The following is a 19882-nucleotide window of genomic DNA, read 5'->3' on the forward strand; positions in this document are numbered from 1 at the left end:
TTGTTATTGTTCTTTTGCGCATGCGGGTCAGTTCGAAACCGCAAACAGTTCACACTGGAATCTGATATAGGCCACATTTTAAAAGGTAACGTGAACAGCAAAAAAATCGGATCTAAGCAAAAAATCTGAATTGAGCATTAAGACTTGCGGTGTGAACGTAGCCTTAGTGACCCTTTTGTGCCAAGGAAACTAAGAAATCAACAAAGATAAGCATATTTAACTTGTTGCAGTTCAGTCTATTTCTATTCTCATCCAGAGTCCACAGCCATTACGGAGTTACCTCTGGTGCCAGGTACTCCGGGGTTCCACAAAAGGTTTTCATAGTCGCTCCGTCTGTGATCCCCTCTTTACACAGCCCAAAGTCTGTTATCTTTATGTGGCCGTCCTTGTCTAACATGAGGTTCTCCAGCTGTGCAGGGAAAGATTCAAATTAGAGTCAAATCAGTTGATGGCGGGAAAAGGACTGAAAAATGTAATATGGTACACAGCACCCATTGGTACAATATATGACTGAAAATAGAAGAGGACTAAACATTGTACCTAGGAAGTTAGTGCAAATGTTGTAATATTATGATTGATTGGTTTTTGAATAGATTTGTGTGTCATGCACACAAAGAGCCCAGTTATTAAGTAATTACTGAAATTGCAGCACTGATTAAATGCCTTGCTATAACCTTAGATTGTATGATAATCTAACCCCAGTGTATTGACAATAAATGAATACTATACCATCAGAGCAAGCAGACACGTTACCTTTAAATCCCTGTAAACTACATTGCGTGAGTGTAGGTACTCCAGTGCTGACACTATTTCTGCACCATAGAATCTCGCTCTGTCTTCTGTGAACACTCTGTCCCGCGATAAGTGAAAGAAGAGCTGGAAAACAACAAAAAAAGTACAGATAAAATTGAGGGACAATTCATTGTGGTCCTTGATTTCACAAATAATATCTGAATTGAACCCGGGCTGCTGTGGTAAGGATATGGGGTGAGCGTGCTACCAGGTGAGCTACCATGCAATCCGGTTTTGAAACATATTTTTTGAGCATTGAGTACTTGTTGTGGTCATTTCCGTGTGTGTTTAAACATCTCTGTGTGCGTGTATCAACCCTGCAGTAACCAAAGCACTCCCTACAATGTATGTTAACATCTGTAGTTTGGTTCATTTAGTCAGGAGCAAAGGAAAACAAGATGAAGGAGGGGGGTTGCTACAATTAGCTATCTTCCCAAAGGTCAAACACAGGTATATTAACACATCAGACAGAACTGTAGGCCAGATGAGAAAGAGGAAAACTTACTTCTCCACCATTTGCATACTCCATCACAAAGCATAGCCGGTCATGCGTTTGAAATGCATATTTTAGTGTCTATGGAGGAGGAAAACAAAATTAGTGACTGCATTATACTGATTAAATGGTCTATTAATTTTGGAGAGCACAAACTGAGGCTACAATACAGGCACTGGTAACTCACTGTTAGGAAGGGATGCCGCGTATTTTGGAGAACTCTGCTTTCTGTAACTGTGTGAGCCACCTCATCCTAAAGAAACACACACACACACACACACACACTCGGTAATGAGAGCAAGACCACACTGACAGATAGCAATGATGTTCCGAGAGAAATTGAAAAGTCAAGATTTTACTGTGCTGTGATTAGCGCTTACTTTAGCAATGATGACTTCTTTGCGGAGGATTTTCATGGCGTAGTACATCCCTGTGGCCTTCTCCTTCACCAGGATCACTTTACCAAATGTCCCTTTCCCCAGAAGTTTCAGGTAGTCAAAATCACTCATGGTCTGTACAAACAGGGATAGTCAGAGATATGTTAGGACATACATCTAGTGCACTCACACACACCAGAGTGAGCTTACACCTGGCTTAGTTTAAAGACACCATGATTATTACATCTTAATATCTGTCTTTGTAATGTACAGGAACAGCATTTTGATGAGTCAGTTGCTCCCCATTGTATCATCACTACTAATGTTGGTGCATTCTAACACACATTAATCACATTAGTCTACAACATGACATGCTTAAACGCAAATAAATATTTCTCATAAAATTAGAGAATTGGACCTTTAAATTGACCCTTGAGAAACAGCAGCAATGTAAAATCATTTAAATAAGGATAGGTCCATACAAGGAACAATTTTTTCACAAAACAAGGAATGGAAATGTAACTACTTTGAGAATCACATACTTTATCACTGAACTTTAACAGCCATACATACTGTGTATTTATACACTGGATAACAAAGTTGGCAGTAAATAGACAAACTAATGGTGTAAAACCAGCACTATCTGAAATCAATTGAAGCGAATCAGCCCAGACAAAATATATACTCAAATGTTACCCTCCACTCATTTACTGGTTGCTTCACCAAAAAAGCTTTGAGAAAGAGGCTTAAAGTTTGAACAACTTGCTCAATAAAGATGAGCTTAGCTGGACAAACACAGCAAACACTCAGCTGCCAGGCGCTGCTTGTGCAAATACTGACCACTTTTGTGCGGGATTTGGACACAGCAATCTCCATCTCCTCTGTGCCACTGCTGTCACTCGGTGAGCCAAATTTGATCTCCATGGGCTCCTCATCCTGCTGCTGACTCTTCAGGCTATTTGCCACTGCCTGGATCGATCGCATCCATTCCTCCCTGATCCAGAAGGAAACACACAATGCCCTGATCAAATCTAGCAAAAGCCATTTCTACATTACTCTGAATCTATTCTAAAAAAAATGTATAAGCTGGCAGGAAGATTTGCTTTAAGATACAAATTGAAGTTAGAAATGATTGTGAACTCTTTGCATTCTGACAGATGGTACAGATGTTATGCCAAAATTATATCTTAAAGGAAAAACAGTAGTCCAGCAAGCTTCAGAAGGTAGAGGATAATCTGGGGGGCTGCTGGGATTTGGTACTTGGCAGAGCTGACGTAAACAAAACTCAATGACGATTGCTTGGGTTAGGGGTGAATAAATCAGGTTTTAATCTGGCACTGAATTCTATTTTGAGCATGATGGTTGTTCCTACTCTCACAAACTAAAGGCAGGACTAAAGGATTTCACTGCCTGTGAACAAAGGCCCATTGAGACCCTCTTGTGTTTGATACTGTGAAAATGTTCTTTGTGTCTTTCTGTCCTTTCTTTCCTTAAAGAAAGTCCATTCAAACTTGTCTAAGCTAACACAACACACTAAAATTCATTTCAATTCAGAAATTAGTTTTTAGTGAAATGTTGAGTTTATCGCATGTAAAAACAATCTACAAACATTTCCACCCCAAGACACTGTCAAAACTTCTGTCATACTGTAATTTATAATGTAGAGAGTACCCACTCTGTCTCTCCCTCTCCTAATCATTTGTTGTTTAGTTTAGGGAGCAAAATAAGATTTCATGTTGTTCTGGTGTTGACAGACAACTTTTCAGAAATGACTTGAAGTCTGGACTGAAGTTGTTTTTCATATTTTTTATGTGTAAATTTAATACACAGATGTACTGGCCTAAGTCCACTACAGGCAGCACTTTTTCACTAAGGCCTATTCTACCAAAGATACAGAAAATACAACGTAAAAAATAAAACCATTGGAATTAATCCTTTACCTCTCCTCGTTGCTGTCCACGTGGAAGGTTCGCTCAATAACTGAGGTCCACTGCAGGCAACGGATGACAAATGTGTTAGGCCTGGGGCGCTCTGTCTTCATCAGCTGGCATTCTACAAGGCATAGACACATCACACAACCGGTTAACGCTGAAGAACCGAAGGCACTGACAATGAAACATAAACGCACTTCTAGCAGTTAAATCCGGCACTTATTGAAAAGTGCCAGCCAGAAGGGAAAACTAACCTGCGACTGAGAAGTTGTTGAGTGGTGGGAGGCTGTGGTCACTGGACATCTCGGGCTTCTCTTTGTAACCAATGAAAGATCCATCGCTCTTTAAGATGAAGTAACGAGGCCGCCATGTTTTAATGTATTCACCTGAAAAACAGACAGATGTTGAATCCAACTGTCAACTAACTTTAATGTTTGACTACTTGCTTGTGTGTTTGGCTTTGATATGGCTAAATACACTACTCCCTGTGACAATATTATAACGATAGGAATGTTTTGTAAGTGGCTGCACTGAGCAGGGCACAGTTGTCCGCTCCACCAATCAGGAAGCTGCAAACTTGACAGATACCTTACAAACCTACGAGGTTAGGATTTAATAACCAAAATGCAGATTTTGGATGTGGACACAACGGGCCCCCTTACCTCTCTTGTGAAGCCATCCCTCTCTCACAACACTGACTTCATTCATGCTGGGGCAGAAGACTCTCTGGGTTGGAAGGGGGCTGCAGACAAGCTGGTGGAAATTGTGCAAACCTTTCCTATTGGTCAAGTGCCTGAAAGTGGCTCAGATTTAAAAAAAAAAAACAAACCTATATAATATAATACCTGGAGGAAAAGAAGAGAAAGAAATACTGTTAATGCAGAAAACAAAATTACACAGACTGTCCATAAAATACAGCAACAATACTCGTGTAGCTTTGATGTGTCTTTACAACCGACAGAGACCATCGACACGCATTCACACGAGACGGGCGGTAAACCATCTGCATCAGAACAAAACAGCACAAAACTAACAGAATGTCAAGTGAATACTCAAAATGAGTCAGTGCAATGTCACGCTTTGTTAAAAACCACACCGTGTGAGCAAAACAGCTGAGATACTTTTGACTATTACCAATTCAAGTTCTCAGTTTGAATCAAATCGTGGCCTTGGGTGCATTTTTTTGTTTTTTTTTGCCTTCTCAGACGTGGAGGAACGCTGAAAAATAAAATGTGAAAAGACACATGGCCTGAAGGAAGTAAAACTAAAGCCAGGAAGGTGGAGGTTAAGGCATAAAGTGAAACCGATTTCTCAAAACAAAGGAAACTTTCTGTGTATTGCTCTTGATCCCTATCTGAGTGTTGTCACCACAGCACGGCGCTTGAATAAATTCCTCACCTTCTGTGGCACTCTTTTGCCTTGAAACACAACTCCACAACAAAGAAAACTGCTGAAATATGCACGTCCGCTCCCCAGCTCATATCTGTCCATCTGACACTTATGACAGCGTGACATCCAAAAGGGGACTAACAGAATGACTGTCGTGACCAAGAGCGAGATCTTACAACATCAGGCACCTAACCTACATCCTCTCACCCAGCTCTCCCTTGTGTACCTCAGTGTTTCAGTGTCATGGGATAACGTGTCTAAATGCACTAGCTATTGTTACTGGTGACGCCAGCTAGAAATCAAATATCGAATATGCCACTGATCTAAAGATTAGCAAAAAAACGGCTGCAAGGCTGTTTACTGACAAATGTGAGAGGCTCCCACAGCTCCTGCTGAATGTTTGTGGAGAGGCCTTGGTGACCCCGGGTCAGCCCTGAATCAACAGCTTATGTTAGATAATGGGTTTACCAGAATTTCACAGCATTTCAGTGAAAGTGATGGGGTCGAATATTACAGTGCATACAGTCAGCAGAATACAAAGACTGTTTGAACTGCTTTGTTTACAAAGATAAAAACAAGATAAGGCTTCCCACCACGTCGGACTGTTTTAGGGCCATCAGAGGCTCTACTACACCTACTTATTTGAATGGCCGGAGTCATAGTGGCTGGTGTTGACGAGCAGAACAACAACAGTAACTTCCCTGTAGATTGTTCACCAGTTAAACAAGAAACAGGTCCAATGGTCAGGAGGTCTAACGTAGCTACAATATCCAGTCAAGCGTTAAGACACTTGGTTTACATGTCGCTAGCACAACTTGAGGAAATAATACAGAGGCCACATATACATATATATATATATATATATATACACACACACACACATCAGTGCTTTACAAAGGTATCCAGTTAGATAAATATATTTCATTGAAGTCTGGAAAATGGCAAACTACACCCAGCACAACCACGAGCTGCCTAGCGTAAACATTAACCCAACATGAACACATCATCATCCCCAGTGTGAGACGAGCTAACTGGGGCAAAGTCAAGACACGGTACCTTCCAGGTCCAGGGCAGGTCGGTGGCTTTCCTACCTCAACTTGACAGTAAACAAGTCGCTACGACACTAAAGCTAAAGCTGGTGGGCAGTCTGTCCCGGTGGCGCCTCGGACAGCAGTGAGGACACGGACCATGACCGCACCACGACCAAACAAGGCAGCTAGCCAACATAGCTTCCGAGCTAACAGCTAGTTAGCACGTTAGTTAGCCGCTTGCGCTACTTCTCCTCATTACCCCGGCGTCTCTTACCTCGACTTCAGCCACTAAATGTCCCCAGCTGTCGGGTTTCTTGAAGAGGCTCGGAGGTACGCTGCACAAAGCTCCCACCAGCTATCACTTGACGCCTGTGTGTATTGAACTCTGTCAATGATCACACAGCTTAGCGGACTAACCCTTTGCCGAGCTTGTTTTCTTCTCTCACAACAACAGCGGCGGCGGCGGCGTGCTTGGTCTGCTGCTGCTGCTGCTGCAGTGGTTCACTGAAGGGTAAGCGAGCCAGCGAGAGAATAAAGTCCACTGAGCTCCAACTTGATGGCTGGTTATGTTGAATACGACGACAAATGATTTCCAAATCCCGGACGGATAAAAAAAAACCCGCCTCTTTATGGGGTTTAATGCGGTTAGTCGCCTGCTAAGCGTGGAAACCCTCCGTCCCAGCCAGACAGTACAGCAGCCCCGCAGACAAATACAAAGGAAGTGACGTACGAGGCCAGAGAGGGTCCACTGCACCTGAACAGTCGGTGTGAAAGTACATCAAGTACTATATAGTGTAACCTTAACCTCGGCCGGACTGTGCAGAGCTGGTGTAGAGATAGGTAGAGCAAAAAAAGTTCAAAAGACTCGTGTCAAATGTCCCAAAATGTGTGCTCCCACCTCCTCTCCACATAGGTTATCTGTCAGTCTACTCACTGTTTATGATTTAGATGTGAACCTTTAACTACTACAGCACTGTGTGTAAAGTGGAGTGATCAAACAGAGAGAAAATGTTATAAATGTTTATTATTCTGAAAACATTTCCAAAAAAACAAAACAAACCAAAAACAAAAAAAAGAAGCTTCTTTTTGATACCCTGAATGACTCATGTCCGCCAAAGCTTTCTGTCAGAGAGCTTTACTTTGTTGTCTGTCTTGCTTTCGTTGCAGGTAGCGAGCACGAGCATCGCTGACAGTGGTTTCATTGTTTCGCTTCTCCAGTTTCTTCGAGACATCCTCAGTAGAAACCTCTGAAAAAAAGAACAAGTAGTTTATTATAAATGACACAGCGTAGCCATGTTTTAACCTGAAAACAATTGAAATTAAATGAAAAAGAGACTCCTGCCTTAATGGCCTTTTGATTTAACCCTGTTAGGCAGACTGACCGTTTCTTGCATGATCATAGCAGGGACTTCAAATGAACCATTAAGCTGCATAACATCACAATCAACAAATAACTTTCTAATTAATTATTTTTGGAAACCTGGTTGTCTTTTGGCTGCTTCCCTGGTCTCCCATTTTATCATCTCCTCATCAGTCACTTCTTCTCTTGCCACACTGCTCAGCTCGTAGGCGTCCACCTCATGGAGTTTAGGTAGTAAGTCCTTCACCCACTCATATCGAATAGGACACACGGTCCTGACATAGACCCGTGAGGTCACCATCACATCGTGGAAGATGACCCAGTTCAGTTCAGCCTCCTGGTCAAACAGCTTCGAGCAGCGAGGAATGACGAACCAAGGAGAAATCAGAGAAGGATGAGAGTTGTCCTCCATGAAAACCCTGTTTTATTAGTAGTATTTTCTAAACGAAGACACGCTTACCGATGATGATGGATGAATTTGAACCATGGATCCGTTGCCATCCATTGTGCAAAACATCTTTCCAATAGACCTATGTGGGTTGAAAAAAAAAAAAAAAAGACAAACTGAATAATTTGTCACAACCAGCAAAACAATGACATTACTAAGACAGAGTAAAGGAATCCTAAAGCAGAGTTAAATATGGATAATTTGAAATGAACCTTGGTTGTACCTTCTGGCAACATTGTTAAAGTATCCTGCGCACAGGCATCGTCTGAAGATTTCACTCTTATTGCCATCGAATGTTTCTACAGGGAAATCTCTCTTCTGCAAGGAAAAAAAAATATTAATCACACTCAAATTAATTATCAGAGCAGTGTGTTTTCAAATTGAATTCATTTATAAATTCCAAACTGCAAAAAATGTTTACTACAATTGTTCAAGTACATGAATGTGGAGCGCAATCAAGCTCTATCACAGCAGCTCTGCAAACCTGTTGGAGGCGGAGGAGGATCTCTCGCAGCTGAGTCTCCACACTAAAGGCCGACTTCAGCGCCCTCCAGTGGATCCAATTATCCTTACACCACGCTGACGGTCTGTCACTGCAGGACGTAAGAGAAAGGCTTGTGATAATATCATTACGTGGCATCAAGCCCTGAATACATGGCAGGTGATTTATTTGCACACACAAAAAGAAGAAATATGGATGCATCTGGCAGCATTGGTCAGTGAAATTCTTCACCTGGATTTACACGACTGAAACACACTGAGGAGTGTGGCGAAGTCGTTCATGCTGCCACTCTTGGTAGCCAGTGCTCTGTGCATTTTATCTGCCTCTTTCTGCTTCTCAGGGTGACCTGCAGGAAAGACGAGATGAGTCAAAAATGGATAAACTCGAAGCCCAAGACTTCACACTGCACTTCTCTGCATATGCAATTTCCTTACACACTAAATAAGTAATAAAAGAATGTTTAATATCTCTGCTACTCGCTTGATATAACCTAAATATAGATATAGAAACAGATAACACAGTTCTGCTTTAAAGTGCTGACCTGGCCTGATGAAAATGTTCTCTACAGACAGCATGGCAGCCACGGGGAGAAGCAGGTCCTGACAACCGAGCGAGGCTGCTTTGAGCACGGCCCTGGTAAGGCCTGGATGCAGGGGGAACTCCACCATCAGCTCCCCCAGCCGGGTCACTCTACCTCTCCTACAGGCAACACACCGGCGAGATTAGAGCTTGTGAAATTTCACTGTAAACAAAGCTACTGCTGTGCTTGGAAAACTTAAAGCTTGATTCTGGTCCACAGGTATAACCGCTCACCTGTCTATAGCATCAAATTGGTAGAGTTGTTTTAATGCCTCGAGAATAAACCGTTCCTCGGGACAGTCCAGATAAGGGAACCTTAAAAGAAAACAACTTGTTACTAAAGAGGGTAAAGAGAGCTTAAAGACATGATGAACTGTGGGAAACCAAACAGCCTCATAATGGGCATCAGTGTACCTGATGACATCGTGAACACCCAGGCACTTGAGAGTGAGTATCACTGCAGTCAGACTTGTCCTCTGGATTTCCGGAACTGTATATTCAGGCATGCTCTTCTCCCAGAATTCCTTGGTGTAGATTCGAAAGCATTTCCCGGCTGAAGTTCTTCCAGCTCGACCCGCTCTCTGCTGGGCCTCGCTCCTAATCACAGAAAATCCCCCCAAAAGAATCCAGTCCAAATCTCTACTGGTAAGCTCTCTTAATGGCATTGGTGTCAGCAGTAAAATTACTTAAACAAATCCTTTTCGCTGGTTCCAAATGACATAAAACTCACTTTGAAATAGGCACCACCTCCAAGATATCCATGCCCACCCTTGAGTTGTGGTTGAGTTGCTTCACGAACCCGCTGTCTATGATGTACCTTTATGGGGGAAAAATGTACAAGAATTATGTTGGGTTTTTTTGCAGAGATTTCTGGGAAATATCAGATTGATGCTGATTACACAAACAATTCACTGTTGTTGTGCTAAGCCAGTGACCACAGGCCTCACTCACTTAATGCCATTGATGGTGAGAGATGTTGCTGCAATGTTAGTGGCCACTACGCACTTCCTTATTCCTGAGGGTGGAGGCTGAAAGATCTGCCTCTGTTGATCTGTGACGAGACCAAAAATTATAAATTCACAGTATTTCTGTTTTATTTTGCAGTTTAATTACAGTAAAATCACAAAGAAATACACTGACTTAATCTGGAACAGGCGAACATTTTAATCTACTAAACAATGAGATGAGCAAAAGATGCAACAGTTGCAGGCATTTACCGGTGGGCATGGATCCATAAAGAGGCAGAATAAGAAGGCCCTCCACTGTTTGGTCCTGTACATCGTAGCGGTAGTCTATAGACTCAGCTTTCTCATACAACAAGTCACAGGCACGCTCAATCTCTGACTGACCTGTCAAACATGCAGAATTAATGTCAGACTTTGTCAGGGTTAAGAAGTATACTGATATAGATAAGAACGTAAAGATATATCCAGAGACAGTTAAATCGCTAAACAAATCAGTGAAGATTCAAATCAGTGACATATAAAATTAATCGTGATATCAAGGAGCAAAGACTTCCGTTTTACATTTACACATTTTATAACCTACCTTAGAAATAAAACAATATAAGAGAAAATATACTTGTAGAGGAATTTTTCTTCAATCTCATTATGTTGGAAAGATCATGAGAAAATTGAATCGTGAATTGTGAGTTAAGTGTGTAGTTACATCCCTAGTGACAGAGGCTGATGATTATAACTTACCTGTCAAAAACACAAGAATATCCCCAGCCATTTCACTGGTATGCACATCAAGGGCCACTTTGACTACCTGAGGAGCAAAAGATGCCAGATTAAATGAATGCCAACAACACGCATCTAAACTTGTTTAATGAATGTTAGTTAAAATAAAGAAACCCAAACACGTGACTCAAAGCTCAAACTCAGTACCTCTTTTACATAACCAGTGCTCTCTATGTCTTTGGGTCCTACAGCAAAGCCAAACGTGCAGGTAACAGGAAAAGTCCTGCCAGGAATAGAAAAGACGGGACAGTCGCCGAGAAACGCTGAGAGTTTCTCAGTTTCCAACGTGGCGGACATCACCACCACCTTCAAAGGGAAAGATCGGCCCTTGGTGGCCTTAGCAGGGTCGGAGAAGATTTTCTTCAATAAACCCAGGAGAATGTCCTGCAACAAATACACGTAATCAATGTCTGCACTCAAGAAAAATGTGTATCCAGCAGTATCGTGCAGAATGAACGACACTGCGTCGGTGTCATATATTGACTCACTGTGTTAAGGCTGCGTTCGTGGACTTCATCCAAGATTACAACACTGTACTGAGAAAGTACAGGATCTGCCAGGACCTCTCTGAGCAAACAGCCGTCGGTCATGTACTTCACCACCGTGTCCTGGCTCAAACACAGTCACATCTTCGCGTTATGGGATATTTACGATGAATACACTGGGTTGGTTACAGGGGATCAGTCGTCTTTGCCTCTCACCTGTGTTGTGCAGTCATCAAAGCGTACTTGGTAGCCAACCTCTCTACCCAGAGTGCACTGCATCTCCTGGGCTACCCTCTGGGCCACCGTGATGGCAGCCACCCGGCGGGGCTGGGTGATGCCGACTTTGCCATCTTTACAAACACCTGCACAAAAGAAAGAAGAGGAAGGGGTTCATGTTAGATTCCAATGGTCACATCTGTATCCTAAATTCATACAGGTCTGCTGCTGTATTAGTTAAACCAACAAACTCGCATTAAATTGTATCTACGCTTGTCTGGATGTAGTTAAACTTCATATAAACAGAGACAGCTCACCTGCTTCATACAGGTACTGTGGAAGCTGTGTAGTTTTCCCGCTGCCAGTCTCACCGGTGACCACCAGGAAAGTGCTGTCTTTGACAGCCTCAATCAGCTTGGCTTTGTGCTGATAGATCGGCAAGTTTCTGGACTCATTTACTTTTGAGTCCCACCGCTTTGATTTAGACATAGCTAACAACTCTGACTATCTTACCCAGCAGATATCAGCGTGGTGAGCTCAACGGAGGTAATAAATACTTGCGTTAATCATTGGGGACAGATTTAGTTGGTTTTTGTGCCAACAGACAGTATTAAACTTTACAAAACAACGACGACTTTTACATTTCTTCCTCTCGTTTCAACGACGACATGCTCGCTCGATAACTTCCGCAAACTTACCCATTCTGCGTTTCTATTGGTCGACTTGTGAGCACGTGACTTAAGCTACTCTACCACAATAAAAGTCTATCTGGACCACTTTTATTTACATCTGCAAGCACCAAATAATTATACAAATACAGCATAAAAAGTCATTATGTCGATTTGTTTATTACTACATTAGTCTGTTTATTCAATCAAACAAAATTAAATCAGAATATTGGCTGCTTTCTATGTGTGGAAAAGGAATAAGAACCCATCATATTAATAATATTTCTGGATGTGAAATTTCCCCAAATTATTTATAAGATGCCTCTGAGGTCCTCACCTCGAGCCCACCAACCAAAGGTAAAGGTAATCATCCACAGATAGATTAATGCATACATCATATCTTCTATCTATATAAGGTGAAGAAAAAAAAAACCTGAGGGATACGTATTCCTAAAACATTATTTATGTTAAATAATACGAGCCTTTACCACTGTAAACCATCATCAAATATAGAAGACCAAAAGAAACCTGGAAATGTCTGAGAACTTGCATTATTAAAAGTTAATTTGATAAAATCAAAAGTAATTGAAAGTGAAAAAGACTAAAATCACTTTTATAGTACAGTACAGATTTATTTTTCACAGAACAGTTCCAAATATGACTTGACTAGACTACTTGGTTATTTACAGTAGATAAAGAAGTGGTCCACCAGAGACTACACTGTAAAGAATCCTTTGTCCTGACCCTGGTGTGATTCTTCTTAATTTACGCCTTCCTGAAAAACAAGGAAAAACAGAGACTATCGTTCAGTCCTACATGCAAGCAAGTGCGGCAATCATTAACCCAAAATAGATTCATAAATAGGCTGCAGCTCCACTTACCACTGCTGCAGGACTGTGAGCAATCTGGTCCTTTACAGATCTCTATATCACAGTGGAAATATACCTGAAGGAGAACATACTATTTAAAAATAAATCTCCCCCAGAAAACACCAACAATTCATTTAAAAAACAATCCCTTACCAAATGTTCAAATGTTGGGGGCTTAACAAATGAGAACATCTTGACCACAAACCACTTATGAAGAGAGGGATACTTCAGCTCCTTACTGGAGACAACTGGCAGCACAACTGTTTTGTGGTTATCACCTGTGAAAGGACATCTGGATTGGACAGAAACATTAAATTACATGTAATTGAGCTTTCAAACATAATATCAGTAAAATATCCTCATTAATTTCATGTGAATTCACCCTTTAACAAGCAGGTTCCATCGTTGTGGGTCATGTGGGTTTTTAGTCGGTGTCGCCCAGCAGTCCTGGAGCAGCAGCGTCAAATCCTTGTCCTTATGTTTAAGAGCAGACACTTCCACATACACAGGCTGGCCAAGCTCAGTCATGATTGGAGGGTCTTGAAATGAATAGAAAGACCCGTATTTGGAATCTATAGATAAAGTATTAGTAAAAAAATAATTATATATTAGAGGGCTTTATGTTTGAAACTGGCCCTTCAGTTAATTTATAATCTTGATGGTACTTTCTATGGATATTTTGTTGAATATCACATAATACATAATAGACAATAAAAGTAAAAAATAAGGAATAAAATTCTTTAAAATATAAATTTTGACCTTTGGAAAACCTCATTTCAGTCCTCAAGATTCCCTCACTCTTCAGTGTTGACAGGAACTTTTCTCCCTGAACCTCGATGCCCAGATGAGTAATTTGGGCCAGTGCAAAGGTACAACGCACAGTAAGACTAAAAAAAATAAATTAAATTAAATTAAAATAAAATGAATGTCTATTGCCTTTAAAAAGCAAGAGAAGGGTTGAATGTCTTACTGGAACGGAGTGTCACGGAATACAGAGCCTCTCTGCAGATGTTGTTTCACCTCAATGTTGACCCAGTAGGATATAAAGCCATCTGCTGTCTGTAAGACACAACCAAACTTAGGCACAAAAATACCATATGGCCTGTCTAAAGAATACGGATGGGATGGAATTTATTTATATTTACTATGGACTGAGTGCCACAGTCAGAGAATGAGAAGCTGAAAGTGACAGCCTCCATGGATCTTTTTTTGGGTTTACAGGCGTGGCTTTGGTTCGAAGGGATCCAGACTGCATCCACGTTCAGAGGTGGGACTGTGGCATTCTGAGGGATGGTAATGTTGAACCCATTCTTGTTGCAGAACAAATGTCTTGACACCAGTGGATAATCAATTCTGTTCACTTCTGTAGAAAACACACTGAGATTTAATGACTACTAACTACTATAACTAAATTGAAACTGAAACATAGTGTTATATTTATCTGTACACTTTGAATCATACCTTTAATTTTCCTTTGACAGATGAGGGGTATTGACTTGACAATTTCAACTCTTCCCCTGTCTGCAAGTGCCATGATGACAACAGTCAGATCTGTGGTATATTTCTATTGAACAAAGTGGTAAAGAAAGACTAGAAAATGAATAAGACAGTTGGATATATCTGAATTAAAGATAACCACACACTCCAAAGACCTTTCAGCTTACTTGTCTTCTCACAAAACATCCGTGAAAAGCAACTGTTAGGATAATGAAGGTGTCAGTTTCGCCAAGGATGTAGTGGCATTGTTTTGCTACAGCGATGGCTTGGTAATATCCGCTGTGTTCATCTGTGTGTAAATTTGGACACAAACAAGAGCATAGCTAACATGTCAAAGCTATGTGTCATGATCGAGAAGATATGTTTTAAGCATCGGACTTACCCTGAACATAAATGGCGAAAGGAAGATCAGCAAATTGCACCTTTGATATGGAAACAGACATGAACCCATCATGGCAAATCGATGTGTGATTGTTCATAGTGTTATGGACTGTTGCTTGAAATTGTTTTAAGGCAGCTTTACATCTCAAAAGAAGTAGTGATAATGAAATAAATGTCACCAAAATGAAGTCTGTACTGTAGGCCTTCATCTTTGGAAACTGAGACTCCCTGACAGTTGGAGCAGCTGCTTCTCATTCAGCTTGATTGGCACGACTCCCATGAGAGTGAAAGCAAGTAAAAAAAAACTCCCTTTGCCTCCTCACAGCATGAAAAAATCAATCAATTAAATCAACTGCTTTGTGTGGCCTCTGTGGAGATTGTTCCTCCTGTGGGCTTCCCCCATGCAGGTGAATCAGAAAGTCAAAACACCCAAAAGGCTTATATTTTGTCTGCAAGTAAAACTAAAGGGTAAAAAGTGGTTTGAAAGTAATTGACATGGTTTCAATACATTTTTAACACATCTCACATACACAGGTTTGTCTCATTCAACACAAGACCATCACAAAACAAAATCTTTATTTGAACTCTACCAAACAGCAAACACTGTCTAATAGATGTGCAGGCAGTGAAATACAATGTATAAGTAAGTAAGTTTAACCAATATCTCAAATATTATATAAACTGTGTCCTTGGTTGTTTACAGGCGGTTGAGCTCATCTGTGCTCCTGTTGTAAATCGGGTTTTTGTATTCACAATCTGAGAAGAAAACAATGGAGAAGTGGCAGTTCAGCGCACAGTATCATTTAATCTCGAACATTCCCACAGATGAAGTCAGGACTCACTTTCGTTGACTTTCTTCTTCCCTAAACCTGCAAAACAAAACACTTCAGTGATTGATCAAACAGATTTTTGGTTTCACATTAGGCTCTTTATTCTCATGCACAGATAAATGACTCTGATGGATGACATTAAACCTAAATACCTCTGCGCTGATTCCCTGCCGGAGCTGGCATGGCTTGTTGCTTGCTGAGTTCATCTCGGTTCACTGTGTAATAAAATTTATGAGTGAAATTCCTGACAGCACTAATATAATGATGTGATTATAATAAAAGATGCTCATATTACCGTAGTAATGACGACTGAGACTTGCTTGCCGTAATCTGCTAAAGAGTTCTGGAAAGGTGAGAGAAGACTGAATGACTCCAGTTTCTCATAATAAGATGATAAGTCACCAGTAACACAAACTGTAGTAATGCCATTAAATATTAAGCACCTGTATGCAATCGCAGTCTTCTTCTCTGACTTTCCACCCTCTCAACATTAAACTGGTTCAAGTTTGGATAAATCCCACTTGTGCTTTGTTCAGGCAGAACTCCTGGCAGACTGCACTGATTTCTGGTGCCCTGCTGGTTGACTGAGCCTTGGTCATCATTTTCTGATATTTAAAACATAAAAAAATTAAATTTAAAAGATGAATCAACAGATGACATAGGAATAAAGGATCAAAGGAGGAAGAAGAGCTGTGTGTGTGAACGCACCATAAACAAGATTATCTTCTCCTGTAGGAAAGAGAAAAACATCACATTATAATGCAACAAAACAGAAATATTACTTCAAGTATATGCATCACATATACTATGTAACAGTGTTTTTCAAACTATGGTATGTGCACTACCCCTGATATGCAAGCTGCCTCTAGTGGTACACAGGGGAATTTCTGAAATATATATATTAAAAAAATAAAATGAATTCATTTAAAAACATGTAACACTATCCAAATACTACAAAATGACAAATGAAAATAATTGCTGAAATGTTATTTAAAATAGGTTTTGCATTTCCTGTAATATTTTGTTGCTGCGTCAAGTTCATGAGTGTAGAACTGGCATATATCCATGATTAGTTACAAGCTAAAATGTAAGCTAGTAAACAGAGGTAAAATGAATAGTTCAAAAACGCTGCAATCATGGGCTGCTCCAAACAGATACTATAAGAAGTGTGGACCAGTACCCCTTATCCACCAAATAAGCCCTGGTTCTTGAACCGGTTCCCATTCAACAACAGTCCTGCATGAGCTGGAGCTAGGGTCGGCCTACACTATTGTATTTTAATGTCTGACATAATGGTGGTACTTATTATGTCTAATATTTTTTGAGGTGGAACCCAATGTAACACATTTGAGACTAAGTGACTGTGTGTGACTGTGTGTGTGTGTTGTTATTGCCATAGATTACCTCTCTGCTGCACATTTACTGTGTCCACAGGTGGAGCACTGGCACCTGCAGTGAGACATTATATGAATTAACTTAAAAACTTCTATTAAGTTAACTAATTAGTTTTAATAAACTGGTAGGTGAATTTTTTACCTTCAGGCACATTGTTGGTCCTGTAGTCCCATCATTAAAATATTTCAAATTAGCTACTTTAACTAACAACAGTTTTTAATGAATTGAATCCATTGTATTTGTGTTAACTGGATGTATAACTGCCGTTGCAGTCATTTTGCCAACGGGTTGTTGAACCTTGATGCTGTCCGAAATTTTGGATAACTCAGAATTTGGAATTACTACTGCTTTATGACCAAGTTGCTCATAATTGTGCTCTATTGTGGCTAGAGACAGGCTAGCCGTTCACTCCTTTTTCCAGTCTTTGTGCTAAGCTAAGCTAGTCACCTTCTGGTGCTAGCAATTCACATTTAGCAAGCATTGAAAGACTCTGTATATCTCAAAATCTTTTCCTATGTGCTCTGTGATGTACATTTTTAATTTCCTGTGCGTGATATATCTTTATATAATGACTTTTAACAGATACTCTTCATAACAAATCAAATGTTATTCAAATTTAAGTTGCCTTAAAAACAGGTCAGAGACAACAGATGAAACTATTAGGCTCAATTGCCTATTAAATAATAGCCTAATTAAAAATAATAAGTTAATGATAAAACATCTAGACATGCGTCCTACAACTAGAAGTGGGGGCATTGATTTTAGCAGTGGCAGTGGAAGATCGAGATTGACAAAATTAAAGACCTCATCAACAAAATTGGATAACTACGTTTATATTCCTGTGCTCTGGTGTGAAAATAACTGTGCTTACCGTCATTTCCTACATTTACAATATTGATCGTGTTGTCCTGTGGTCTGTGAATGCAGCACACTGGGGGAAAAAAAAAGTTTTTAAATAACCATCTGTTCATCCATCCACCGATCCTTGGAACTAACAAACCACACACTTCTATCGACTGTGTGGCAGGTACTCACATATGCATTTTATGCAGAAGTAGCCACCAGCAGTCAGCAGGATTAAGGCAGCTACGCCAACACAGGTGTAAACCAGTGGCAGCAACTCGCTCTGTAAAGCTGCATGAAAAGTTGTGGTTTTACAAAGATGCATCTCACAGGAAACTCTAGCCTTACTTGTGTGGCCTACTAGATTTGTGAACATGGAAAGGAAGAGGCCTGGTGTCTCTGCTCAGACAGCAGCTCAGAAGTGAGAAAAACAATTCCGTCAAACATTAAAATAGAAATCCTCTCACCTCTCTCAATCAATTCTACTTGAAGACAGTCATTATGGTGCACACAGCGATAACATCCCAGGTCAGTGTCTTTTAGCTCATCGATGCTGATGGAGTAGTTCCCCTTTGAGGCATGGTTTGGAAAGGCTTTCACACGGCCATGTCTGGGGTCTATGAATTTAATAATCCCGTCAGATTTGAGGCGGACCAGGTGACTTTCACTGTGGATCCATGACACCCAGCTGAAGTTATGTGTTGTAAAGTCACAATGGAGGAGCACAGAGGACCCAAGTGGAGCGCTGAGCTTCTGAGTCTTACAAGATTCAGGATTCTCAAAGCAGTCATCTTAACAGGAAGAGGGAAATACAATAACAAGATTCAAAGTTTAGGTCACCAGTAGAAACTCTTCTTCTACTCAACCCTTTCAATTCAGTTCAATTAAAGAAAACTTTTTACTTTTTTACTTTATCCCCGAAGGGAAAGAACAAAGACACAGGACATATGCAAACAATACATGATAGACGTACAGTGACCATGTGTCAGAAATACAGTAACTACATATGACAAGCAGCAGCAAAGTTATTGATCAGGGTTGAGAATAAATTCGAATGTTTAGCTGTTTAAAAACATATCATATAACACTGAAACTGAATAAAAGACATGTAATGTAACAGATTCTAAATCTGCCTGCAGATCATTATAAAGAAGCCCATTATAGATTAATCAATAAACAACATTTAATGATGACATCGGCAGTATATATAACATATATCGAAATATAAATAGAAAAAATACAATCTAAATTCAGTTTACATGGTAGAAATATATTTTAATCAATGTACAAATAGATTTTAAAAAATCAATTTAGCAAAAGAGGCATTTATTAAACATTTTTATCAAAATAATATTTTCGTTCTCTAATTTCAAAAAAGGCCTTACCATCCGAAGACACACATATGAAGCACAGAGCTAAAAGGAAAATCAACATGTCACCGTCCATTGTCAGCATCATCTACAGTGTGACCAGCAATGTGGTGGTGCATGCGTGCAAAGCCCTCTAAGCATCATGGGACAAAACCACAAGACCATCACAGTTCATTTAGTTACGGAACACTTTGCTGCCTTCCGGTTTCACATGCATACCAGCCAAATGTCTGACAAAACTATCTCTTTTCAAAGTGTATGGCAATGTCAGACATAAACACATTAATGTTTAACACAATGAACATAGAAAGATGAAAGGCCTGAAGTGACTCCTAAAGACCACTTCCTGTTGACACCTGTTGATGCTTCTGGAGAAAGTGTGCTTCAGTTTGCAAATAGTGTCACATGAAAATGTCTGTTGTCACTTGGGCTAAGTAAAGCAAAAGAAGCAGATTGTGAAACACATATTTTATATTTACCTAACCTTTATGTTGATTCAACATAAATATATGTCCAGTTTATCTAATATAAAATATGACACTGTGTGTCTGTTGGTTTGTGATAACTTGGATAATAGCAATCTCTGTTTAGCACTAAATCACAATATCAACTGAAAAGAAAAAGGCTTTAGCTGCAAATATAGCTTGACCCCAAAAAGATTCTAACAAAAGGTTTCTCAGTGGT

The 19882-nt window shown here is 40.2% G+C and overlaps 4 protein-coding genes across 6 annotated transcripts in view; all 4 read right to left on the bottom strand.

The window, feature by feature from the left end:
* The window catches only part of akt2 (v-akt murine thymoma viral oncogene homolog 2), a 10845-nt gene extending 4115 nt beyond the window's left edge, over nt 1-6730 (bottom strand). The window contains exons 1-10 of one of the 3 annotated variants that reach the window (XM_035680363.1): nt 6288-6730; nt 4256-4438; nt 3848-3979; nt 3603-3714; nt 2503-2656; nt 1666-1797; nt 1473-1538; nt 1298-1366; nt 754-876; nt 281-409 (exon numbers count right to left, since the gene is read on the bottom strand). In XM_035680363.1, coding sequence (XP_035536256.1) covers nt 281-409; nt 754-876; nt 1298-1366; nt 1473-1538; nt 1666-1797; nt 2503-2656; nt 3603-3714; nt 3848-3979; nt 4256-4301 — 963 coding nt within the window. In that variant the 5' untranslated portion in view covers nt 4302-4438; nt 6288-6730. Of the gene's footprint in view, nt 1-280; nt 410-753; nt 877-1297; nt 1367-1472; nt 1539-1665; nt 1798-2502; nt 2657-3602; nt 3715-3847; nt 3980-4255 lie in introns of all 3 variants that reach the window. The other 2 variants (XM_035680364.1, XM_035680362.1) reach the window with 2 other exon arrangements.
* Nucleotides 6731-7019: 289 nt separating this feature from the next.
* Nucleotides 7020-12039, bottom strand: dhx40 (DEAH (Asp-Glu-Ala-His) box polypeptide 40). The gene is made up of 17 exons (XM_035680361.1): nt 11663-12039; nt 11346-11491; nt 11133-11252; nt 10792-11028; nt 10606-10672; nt 10120-10251; nt 9854-9953; nt 9633-9719; nt 9317-9499; nt 9137-9217; nt 8865-9022; nt 8555-8669; nt 8306-8414; nt 8045-8139; nt 7834-7903; nt 7494-7722; nt 7020-7260 (listed from the first exon to the last, which is right to left on the bottom strand). Exons 1-17 carry the CDS (start codon nt 11832-11834, stop codon nt 7139-7141), a joined length of 2223 nt encoding a protein of 740 aa, XP_035536254.1. The 5' UTR covers nt 11835-12039; the 3' UTR covers nt 7020-7138.
* A 583-nt stretch (nt 12040-12622) lies between these two features.
* On the bottom strand, nt 12623-15015 carry LOC118341961 (zona pellucida sperm-binding protein 4-like). The gene is made up of 10 exons (XM_035680386.1): nt 14762-15015; nt 14547-14668; nt 14344-14446; nt 14028-14245; nt 13853-13941; nt 13642-13769; nt 13265-13454; nt 13036-13174; nt 12895-12958; nt 12623-12788 (listed from the first exon to the last, which is right to left on the bottom strand). The coding sequence occupies exons 1-10, from the start codon at nt 14967-14969 to the stop codon at nt 12697-12699; spliced, it is 1353 nt and encodes a 450-aa protein (XP_035536279.1). The 5' UTR covers nt 14970-15015; the 3' UTR covers nt 12623-12696.
* A 304-nt stretch (nt 15016-15319) lies between these two features.
* Nucleotides 15320-19286, bottom strand: LOC118341838. Its single transcript, XM_035680238.1, has 11 exons — nt 19214-19286; nt 18296-18619; nt 18021-18119; nt 17857-17916; nt 16995-17039; nt 16299-16319; nt 16034-16195; nt 15886-15933; nt 15743-15805; nt 15603-15629; nt 15320-15516 (listed from the first exon to the last, which is right to left on the bottom strand). The coding sequence occupies exons 1-11, from the start codon at nt 19284-19286 to the stop codon at nt 15458-15460; spliced, it is 981 nt and encodes a 326-aa protein (XP_035536131.1). The 3' UTR covers nt 15320-15457.
* Nucleotides 19287-19882: the final 596 nt, after the last annotated feature.

The sequence above is a fragment of the Morone saxatilis genome, unplaced genomic scaffold, assembly GCF_004916995.1.
Source record: "Morone saxatilis isolate NCDOM2014 unplaced genomic scaffold, NCSU_SB_2.0 Contig8, whole genome shotgun sequence".
Taxonomy (NCBI): Eukaryota; Metazoa; Chordata; class Actinopteri; family Moronidae; genus Morone; species Morone saxatilis.

Coding starts and splice junctions, on each gene's coding strand:
- dhx40 (XM_035680361.1), bottom strand. CDS start 11,834: ATGTCTAAATCAAAGCGGTGGGACTCAAAAGTAAATGAGTCCAGAAAC. Junction 10,673..10,791: donor GCACTGGTTATGTAAAAGAG/GTACTGAGTTTG, acceptor TTTGCTCCTCAG/GTAGTCAAAGTGGCCCTTGA. Junction 9,954..10,119: donor TTATGGATCCATGCCCACCG/GTAAATGCCTGC, acceptor GTCTCGTCACAG/ATCAACAGAGGCAGATCTTT.
- LOC118341961 (XM_035680386.1), bottom strand. CDS start 14,969: ATGAAGGCCTACAGTACAGACTTCATTTTGGTGACATTTATTTCATTA. Junction 13,770..13,852: donor TTCCGTGACACTCCGTTCCA/GTAAGACATTCA, acceptor TATTTTTTTTAG/TCTTACTGTGCGTTGTACCT. Junction 13,175..13,264: donor TGGAACCTGCTTGTTAAAGG/GTGAATTCACAT, acceptor TGTCCAATCCAG/ATGTCCTTTCACAGGTGATA.
- LOC118341838 (XM_035680238.1), bottom strand. CDS start 19,286: ATGATGCTGACAATGGACGGTGACATGTTGATTTTCCTTTTAGCTCTG. Junction 18,120..18,295: donor AGTAGAATTGATTGAGAGAG/GTGAGAGGATTT, acceptor CTTTTCATGCAG/CTTTACAGAGCGAGTTGCTG. Junction 16,320..16,994: donor AGTAAATGTGCAGCAGAGAG/GTAATCTATGGC, acceptor TCTTTCCTACAG/GAGAAGATAATCTTGTTTAT.